This window comes from Gymnodraco acuticeps, unplaced genomic scaffold (genome assembly GCF_902827175.1).
Source record: "Gymnodraco acuticeps unplaced genomic scaffold, fGymAcu1.1, whole genome shotgun sequence".
NCBI classification, from domain to species: Eukaryota; Metazoa; Chordata; class Actinopteri; order Perciformes; family Bathydraconidae; genus Gymnodraco; species Gymnodraco acuticeps.
The window spans coordinates 311,764-320,704 of NW_022992300.1; the positions used below are offsets into that span (position 1 = coordinate 311,764).

Genomic DNA, 8,941 nt, shown 5'->3' on the forward strand with positions numbered 1-8,941 from the left:
ACAGGAGCAATTTGGGGTGAAGTGTCTTGCCCAGGGACAAAACGACATGCTGACTGCAGTGGGACTCGGACTTGCCACATGGGACATTTCAACCTGGGTGTATTGGACAAATTAATGGATGAAGATGTCTGTCAATCCTAGTAATACAAAAATGTAACTATTTTGGGTAAATTAAACTTTAAAAAAATAGATGACTTTACTAAACACTGATTTTTCACCACATTCCTACCTTGATACTTTCCTCCATGTGCAGCTAGGTGGAAACGACGAACATTTGACCGAGAAGACTACGCAGAAATGGTCACGAAGAAATAACATTCTCCATTTCCGGTTCCGGGTCTTGAAACAGTAACGTCGTGTGAACGGCGCGACCAAACAGAAACTTTTACAGAAAACTTAAGCATTTTTGAGTTATTTACGCTACCGAAACCTGCTTGTTTCTATTTAAAGTATACAACGTAAACCCGATAGAGGATAAAGGCAGATTCGAAAGGTTTGTAACTCTTTATTGAGCAGTTATTTTCTGATTGTTAGTGGTTCGCAGACAGCACTATGCTAACATGAATTAGCATTTAACGTTAGCCGAGAAGTTGTGGCGGTTGCGATTGATTTATGTTGATTGTGTTGCTCATGTTTGCACATTTTCAGCCAGTCGACTCACAAACTACTGCATGCTTTAGACTGTTTGTGTGTATACATTCATATAATTATTGGATTAGATGTTTGTAAGTGGATGAGTGAGAGCGGATGTATGGTGTCCAGGGCATGCGTGTTCTGATACCTACATTGTTTATGATTTGTCAAGGCTATATTTTACACTGCAAAATAACGAAGGGAGAAGTTTCAACTCCAGTTTGAATGGTAAAACAGTGTTCAACCACTGTGGAGATTTAAATGTCAAAATTCAAGAAAGCTGTCTTGCATGCACATTTTAATATAGCATAGTCTACAGCGGTAAACTGTAACTAGTGTTGAACAATCAACAACATTACATTCCTGACAACCATAAACCGTTTGAAAGATCTCCTTGATGCGTCATATTAAATGTATGCTGATCAGGACTCTTGGAGTAGACACATGTTGCTGTTGTTATTATGTAGCCCTGTTAAGGACTGCATTAAGACTCAGAGGGTTAGAATTCATGGAGAAATAGGCTGATTATTTTTGTTGATCAGCATTAACAAACAATTGTTATATATTATAAATGTTGCAATGTTTTGTAGGATTGGAAGATGTCTCTTCCCAAGCGGGAGGTGGAGGAGCTGAGGCCATGGGTGGAGCGGACTGTGAAGAAGGTGCTTGGTTTCTCAGAGCCCACAGTGGTTACTGCTGCTTTGCACTGTGTTGGAAAGGGACTCGACAAACGAAAGACCATAGGTAACTGTATTGACCTTTTTCATTCATAATGTGTTTTATCCAGATACTTGAAGATGTAATAAATATAGAATTATGACTTGTTTACTTTTACACTTGACTACAGAGGTTAACATAATTAAGACAATGGTCTCAGTACTCCTACATTTGTGCACATTTGTTGACTCTCATTCCCACCGCAGACCAGCTGCGCCCCTTCCTTGATGACTCGGCAGGAGGTTTTGTGGAGCGTCTTTTTGAAGCTTTGGAGGAAAGCCGCAGTGCACGTGGCCACAAAGGATCAGGAGAAAAACACCGCAAGAGAGACCTCAAGGTAAGCAATCAATTTCCCTTGAATTAGCTAAATCTGCATAATACAAAATTGGATTAATAGAAATAGAAATGACAGTCACCACGTCATTTACATGAGCTGTTATGATAGTGAGAACATCTGAGAATGTCTGTACACATGCAGGGCTCAACGCTAACTTTCAAAAGTGGTTGCCAGGCTGGCAACCAGGCATCAGCTTTTGGTTGCCAAAACTGAAAATACGGTTGTCATTTTTAGTCACCTTATATTTTAAATAATTAAGATACTATACAGTTATACATCAACTTAATAATGAACAAGTGACACAAAAGAATGTTCAAATGCTTTACAATAAGTAATTAACACAATTATTTGAAACTTAAGTGGTTTTAAACTTGTCCACCCTCAATTGCTGGTATACAAAATGCCAGCAGTGCAGCTGCTGTCATGTTCTTCACAGATCCACAAATGAATTGAGCAAGTCACTAGTTTCTTGGTCATCCGTTGTCTTCCTTTCAAATGTGGGTTTTCTTGACCTTTGTGCTGACCCCACCCCACCATAGATCCATTGGCCCTTCAGCATTGATTGTGGTTCTGTCATTGGCCAGAATAATACATTTCTAATGTTAAATAAATGAAAACCATTCACAGTTAAGAATTAGATATTAATTAGTAATGCTGTAAATTACCTTTAATATGTCTAACTATATTTAAAATGTGTTGCCTTTTTATAGAAGTGATTATATTTGTATGCCAATATTTTCCTATGGTAAAGTTTCGTTTAGCACTTTTATTTGGTAGTAATAAGATCGGGACTCTTATTTTGAAGGAACTTTTACCTAAAGGGAATGGACAACAGAGCAGAATGTACATATATTTTGCCTCCCAAGACTTTACCTGTTTCCTCTTTGCTTTTCGTTCGGGTTCACCTTGCGCTTTATCAGTTGAATCATTTTGAACATTTGTTTGAGATGTTGACGGGTTGGCCGAACTTTTTACCCCACAGTCAAACAACTTAATTTGCTTCGCCATTTTTTGTAAAACAAACACACGGCGCACCGCGCACAGGAGTAAACGTGCGTCGCTTTCTGGCTCCGTAATCACACCAATGAACATGCAACTTAAGTATCGGGTTACGACTGGTCACAACAATAATTAAATATCACTCTAAATACAACAAATAATTAACATTTATCTATTTTGGGGTGCACATTTAGCCGTTTAATGTCCTCATTGCTTTATGTTAAAAACTGGTTGCCACTGAAACCAAAGGCCAATAAGTGATTGACATTTTTTCTGAATGGTTGCCAATGGCAACCTGGCAACCGTTACTGTCAAGCGCTGACATGCATAGTTTGATTCCTCTCAAAACTCTGTGTGGAGATTATTGACAAAAAACATAATCATATTTGATAAATATATATTTAATCATATAAGTAGACATAGTGTATCAACAATGTGGTTTAATGATGACATGTGATATTGTTGTTTCTCATTTGGCTGGTTGGTCTCAGGATGTATTTGGTGATGAGTCTGAGCCGGTTGCAGTGCGAGAAACTCCAGAGATAGTAGATGTGCCAGCTCCAAAGAGGAAACGCGTCCCCCGCTTCGAGGAGGTGGAGGAGCCCGAGGTCATTCCTGCACCTCCAGCAGAGAGCCCGGGCATGCTCACCAAGATGCAGGTATAAGATTATCTTCTTATGACTGTTAGGATTATACCTGAGCAAGTTGTTTTTATTCAATTTGAATTATTTTTCATCTACTAACCTCTTCTCTGTACTGTTAGATTAAACAGATGATGGAAGCAGCCACAAAACAGATTGAGGAGAGGAAGAAACAGCTGAGCTTTACCTCTCCAGTCCCAGCTGCACATGTAAATACAATTGTCCTTGTTTACTTGAAGACTTAAAAACAAGTATCAGTAATTTCCGACAATGTTTGACATTGTTGTTATTTCTCATTGATTTGAGTGGTTTTCTCTTGTCACACCATTGGAGCAGATGGAAATCCCTCCAGTCTCTCGGCTTCTCGGCAACTCTGCTGCTGCAGCTGGAGGCGGGGGCTCGTCCATCGCCCCCTCCCAGGCTGCTAGCTTCATGAATGACGCCATCGAGAAGGCCCGCAAGGCTGCTGAGCTCCAGGCCCGCATCCAGTCCCAGTTGGCCATGAAACCTGGCATCCTCGGGGCCCTGGGTAACACTGGCGCTCACAACATGGTGGCACTAGCTAATCTTCATGCCATGGGAATTGCCCCACCGTGAGTAATGGGACAGTATTTGGGTTTTTAAACTCTACTTTGAAAATAAAAAACATTTGTTAATGTGACACTGTAAAATAGACTGCTTTCTCTGTGTGCCTGTTTTATAGAAAAGTAGAAATCAAGGAGATAAACAAGCCAACACCTCTTATTCTTGACGACCTGGGAAGAACTGTGGATGCTAGTGGCAAAGAGATTGAACTCACACACCGCATGCCTACTTTGAAAGGTAAGTTCAACCTTGTCTAATACCTGTGCACACACACAATCTTTATTTCTTGATTTCATGTTCTTCAATGCATTTCCCTCTGCTGTGTAGCAAACATTCGAGCTGTAAAGAGGGAGCAGTTCCGTCAGCAGCTGAAGGAGAAGCCTGGGGAGGATTTGGAGTCAACGTCCTATTTCGACCAGCGTGTCAATATTACACCAGCTATTCGTGCTCGAAGGGGCTTCAAATTCCATGACCAGGGGCGCTTCGAGAAGATTGCTCAGAGAATAAGAACTAAGGTCGGTCTTAACTCCAAAACACTCGCATATCAGCCGTGTTCTCGTTTTTTTTTGTAAAGGACATACAATTAAAACAAAATGTTTGTCCCTCTTTGCACTGACCTCACCAGGCCCAGTTGGAAAGGTTGCAGAATGAGATTGCCCAGGCAGCAAAGAAGACAGGAATCCAGGCATCCACCAAGCTGGCACTAATCGCCCCCAGGAAAGACATGGGAATCGGAGAGGTGCCCAACATCGAGTGGTGGGACTCCTACATCACGCCCAACAACGTAGACATGTAAGAAACTGCAGCTATCCTAAGAACTTGTCAGTTTGTAAGGTTAAATGTTACTGCTGTGTTTTCTCATTCAAGTTGTACCTTCAATCTACTGCAGTTAACTGACATGATTTCCCCCCTTATCTTATTAAGATCATCCGACACAGCATTTGAAGAGATGGAGCTCTTCGGTGTGACCAATCTGGTAGAGCATCCTGCCCAAATTAACTCTCCAGGTGAGTGTATGAAAGGTGAAAATAAGGCAGTTGAATGTGCTATCAACCAATGCTGTCCCATCATGGGGTGGTAGTTCACTCTAAGCCAGTGGTTCTCAACTGGTGGGTCGAGGACCCGTTTCGAGTGGGTCGCCGATGTGAGTGGAGAAAAATAAATAATTTTTTTGTTTGTGGAAAAGTAAAAAAAAAAGTAAAACTTTTATTTTGAAGGCCCGATTTCCTAACGCTGTGCATGCAGTAGGCGTTGGACTGGAAGTACCGGAGACATCAACGTTTTGTTTTAGTCTTTTTCTGGCCAATCAGAATCAAAATTGTTGCCGGAAGTCCCCAGGGAGAATGACTACCCTTACCCACAATTTAAAGTAATTCACACAAACTCTTCTCTCTGTGTGGAGCAGCTATCAGAACAAAGTGAAAAACAAACAATGGCATAACATATTATTAATATGTCGGGTAGTAATAGATTTATTTATTTTCTTCTCAGTGTACCAGAATGCGTAGTTTATATGTTTGTATTTCTAAAAATCTCCTGGGGGAGAATAGACCCCAGACCCCCCTTCTGGGGATGGGTTTTCAGCATGTGTGCCTTTTTGTGTTATACAGTTCAGTTTTGATTCCATCATCTCGTTAAACCTTTTTAAAAGCATACTTTAGTTCTGTGAAGGGATATGAGGGATATATGCCCTGTACTTCACTTTAATTAATATTGTATGCTGAAAAGTGTATAAATTACAGCACGATTTTTTGTTGAATATATTTTAGTGGTTCAAAATGTCGGGTCGCGATTTATTGACAAAGGAAAAAGTGGATCCTGAGGCCTGACCAGTTGAGAACCACTGCTCTAAGCCAGTGCTTCTCAAAGTGTGGTGTCCGTGAGTGCCCCCTAGTGGTCCGTGAGTATATTGGTAAAATTTCACATTTGAAATAAATAAATACATTTAGGTTTTCCGCACTCTCGCAATGGAGCGAGCTTAAGTTTAACTTTCGATAGCATGATATAGCCCAGCGCAACACCTTCATCACACATGTTTCCACTTGTTTGTACCATTTGCAGGCGATTTTTAATCTGTTCTAGAAAAAACGATGTGACTTTGGATATTTGTGGAGTAAGGTGGTCCGCGAGTGTTTTTTTATTGGTTAAGTGGTCCTTGGTATGAAAACGTTTGAGAAACACTGCTCGATAACAAATGGTTTCAGACTACATACAAATCCGAAGAAATTGCAATGTAAAAAAGTATACAATTGATGTCGCTCAGTAGTGTGTTTGTTTGTGTGTGTGATACATTTTTGAGTCCCTGAGCAAACCATTGAAGGTGCATGCTCTAATATTTGATTGAACATTATACACCTTTACCCTGACTGGAAGCAAATACAACTCCTTTAAAACAAAGTATTTATTTCAATTGTTAGAATATATAAATGTATATATGTCTTTAAAAAATGTTGTCCCTCAGTTGATACAGATAAGTCGGTAACGTTGGGAGTTTACCTCACAAAGAAAGAACAGAAGAAACTGAGAAGACAGACACGAAGGGAGGGACAAAAAGAAGTTCAAGAAAAGGTTCGTCTGGGGCTGATGCCTCCACCAGAACCAAAAGGTACCCACACACAGATTACTGTTATAAAAAAACGTTTGATAATTAATACTCTCCAGAATGTAACTGATGTTTTCCTTTATTTCACTAGTGCGCATCTCCAACCTGATGAGAGTGCTGGGGATGGAGGCAGTCCAGGATCCAACAAAGGTTGAAGCCCACGTCAGAGCGCAGATGGCCAAGAGACAGAAGTGAGTTGATATGTTTACCTCCACACAGCTTCACTCTCTCCTCATTTCCCCAAGAATCCATTGTAACATTGTGTGATCAAAACAGTACCTTTTCTTGGAGGTTTTCTAATATTTTCCTCCTCTTTGCAGGGCTCACGAGGATGCCAACGCAGCCCGAAAGCTCACATCAGAGCAGAGGAAAGAGAAGACGGTCAAGAGGTTAAAAGAAGACCTCACTGACGGTGTTCACATTGCAGTGTACAGGTGCGCATCTGCCGCAACAGACCAAATACTATTTTTAGTACATTGTGCAATTTGTGTTCAGATGTATTGCCTTCCCTGTACAGGATCCGTTACCTGCAAAATCCTGCCAAGAAGTTTAAAGTGGAGGCCAACGCCAACCAGCTGTACCTGACAGGCACAGTGGTTCTGCACAGAGACGTCAATCTGGTCGTGGTGGAAGGAGGTGAGGCAACTCAGACCTGTCAATGCAAATAAATAAATAGCCCCCTTTAAAAAATCTAATTTGTCACCACTAAGGTTGTGTTTTTCCTCAGACTTTACGCTGTATTTATCCATTAAAATGTTGGAATGTTTTTGTTTGCTGTTTATAATTGTCCCAAAGCTTTTTATTGTTTAGCCTTGCATTTGGTTTGCATTTCTCTCTTACCCCTAGAGACATGAAAGAAGAGTTGGAAGATTTGAAAAAAAGCATTTGATTATTTTGACTTAAATACAATTCTTAGGTGATTCACGACATTTGAGTGAATAATCAGTTCATCAGAAGGATTTTCAATTTCATTAAGAAACGTATTGAAGTTATCATTGCATTTCGCAAGGATCTGTACTAAACAAATGTTTCTCTCTCCTCCTTTAAGGCCCTAAATCCCAGAAAAAGTTCAAGAGGCTGATGATGCACAGAATCAAATGGGTGGAGCACAACAGTAAAAGAGAAGGTAAGAGTAGCTTGACTTAATGTTGTGTGCTAGTTGTTGTGCCTTTGTTCTTCTTTTTAGGAAAACTAAACTCTTTACCACTGTTTCTCCATTAGGACTTGATGGTGATGATGATGCAAAAAGAAACAACAAGTGCTGGTTGATTTGGGAAGTAAGTGTTCACAAAATCTTATACAACTTAAATATAGATATTTTTTTGATTGTATTCAATTCTAATGGTTCATCTTGGATCTCCAGGGCACAGCTAAAGAGCGCAACTTTAAGGGGGAGATGAAGTTCAAGCAGTGCCCGACAGAGAACATGGCCAGGGAACACTTCAAGAAACACGGCACAGAACAGTACTGGGATCTCGCTCTCAGCCAGAGTGTGTTGGACGGCACAGACGACTGAAACCTCCATAACTGAACCTGAACCTTCTACAAGCCCTTGGCCTCACAGCCGGTCAGCCCTCACTGCTGATCGGCTGCCTTCAAATGAGGACATACAGACTTAATCAAGAGACGTGAACATAGCAACAGGCGGAACAATACACCTGTGTGGATGTGTCTGCAAGAATGTGTGACAGATGAGTGAGTGTGTTTATGCCTGCGTCGGTGTTCATCTCTTTGTTGGTAGGCTATTCTGTCAGCTATTGTGATGTCTGTTATTGAATACAATCTGACAGATTGCACTGTGTGATGTCAATCACTTACCTAAGGCTTTTTTGTGATGATGAGTAATGTTTCTCAGATTATGTTTTGACTTTTGTGATGAAGTCCCCCTGAAAATATTCCTTGAGTCAAAGCATTTACTACAAACCACTCCATCAATGAATTACAATACTGCTATTGCAATAACACAAGTAGAGTAAACCAATGCAACTAGATGATAAACTTGGAAGGAGTCATGGGTAATGTAACTACATTGTCATGCAAGTACAACCTATTGAGTCATTACAGGTACATTTCACAGAATGTAAAGTTAATAAATCCCTCCTTTTTTATGTTTTTGAGAAACAAACAAATATTTGACTCAGCTGTAGCTTCTTTTCTCTAACGTTACAGTCACAGCCTTGAATAAACAACGTTCAACCGACTCCTGCCTCTTCTTTCCGCTAGTTTGAAACAAGCCAATCATATTTAATTTGACATTTAAGTTTTATAATTATCAAGTTATATTCGGTACATACCTCATTAACAAAGCCCACTGCCACCTATCCTGAGCCACTCCATATACACTATGCATTGTATTAATGCGAACTACATCTCGTTTTTCTTTCTTTTAAGTACTGTCAATCCTTCACAACCCTCTGAATAATGTGC

The 8,941-nt window shown here is 40.3% G+C and overlaps 1 protein-coding gene across 2 annotated transcripts; it reads left to right on the forward strand.

The window, feature by feature from the left end:
* Positions 1 to 308: 308 nt before the first annotated feature.
* On the forward strand, positions 309 to 8,714 carry prpf3 (PRP3 pre-mRNA processing factor 3 homolog (yeast)). Of its 2 annotated transcripts, none has more exons than XM_034207994.1 (17): positions 309 to 493; positions 1,224 to 1,377; positions 1,557 to 1,687; positions 3,178 to 3,345; positions 3,450 to 3,536; positions 3,661 to 3,920; positions 4,031 to 4,149; positions 4,240 to 4,427; positions 4,538 to 4,704; positions 4,837 to 4,919; positions 6,374 to 6,517; positions 6,606 to 6,705; positions 6,835 to 6,948; positions 7,032 to 7,150; positions 7,563 to 7,640; positions 7,736 to 7,791; positions 7,878 to 8,714. In XM_034207994.1, the coding sequence occupies exons 2-17, from the start codon at positions 1,233 to 1,235 to the stop codon at positions 8,028 to 8,030; spliced, it is 2,112 nt and encodes a 703-aa protein (XP_034063885.1). In that variant the 5' UTR covers positions 309 to 493; positions 1,224 to 1,232; the 3' UTR covers positions 8,031 to 8,714. The 2 variants fall into 2 exon arrangements, with proteins under 2 accessions (XP_034063885.1, XP_034063886.1); XM_034207995.1 differs by having other exon boundaries at positions 3,664 to 3,920.
* The last annotated feature ends 227 nt before the right edge of the window (positions 8,715 to 8,941 follow it).

Bases quoted from the DNA above. Each gene is read 5' to 3' on its own strand.
- prpf3 (XM_034207994.1), top strand. From the start codon at position 1,233: ATGTCTCTTCCCAAGCGGGAGGTGGAGGAGCTGAGGCCATGGGTGGAG. The intron at 3,537-3,660 runs GTAAATACAATT...ACACCATTGGAG, and splicing joins CTCCAGTCCCAGCTGCACAT to CAGATGGAAATCCCTCCAGT. The intron at 4,920-6,373 runs GTGAGTGTATGA...GTTGTCCCTCAG, and splicing joins TGCCCAAATTAACTCTCCAG to TTGATACAGATAAGTCGGTA.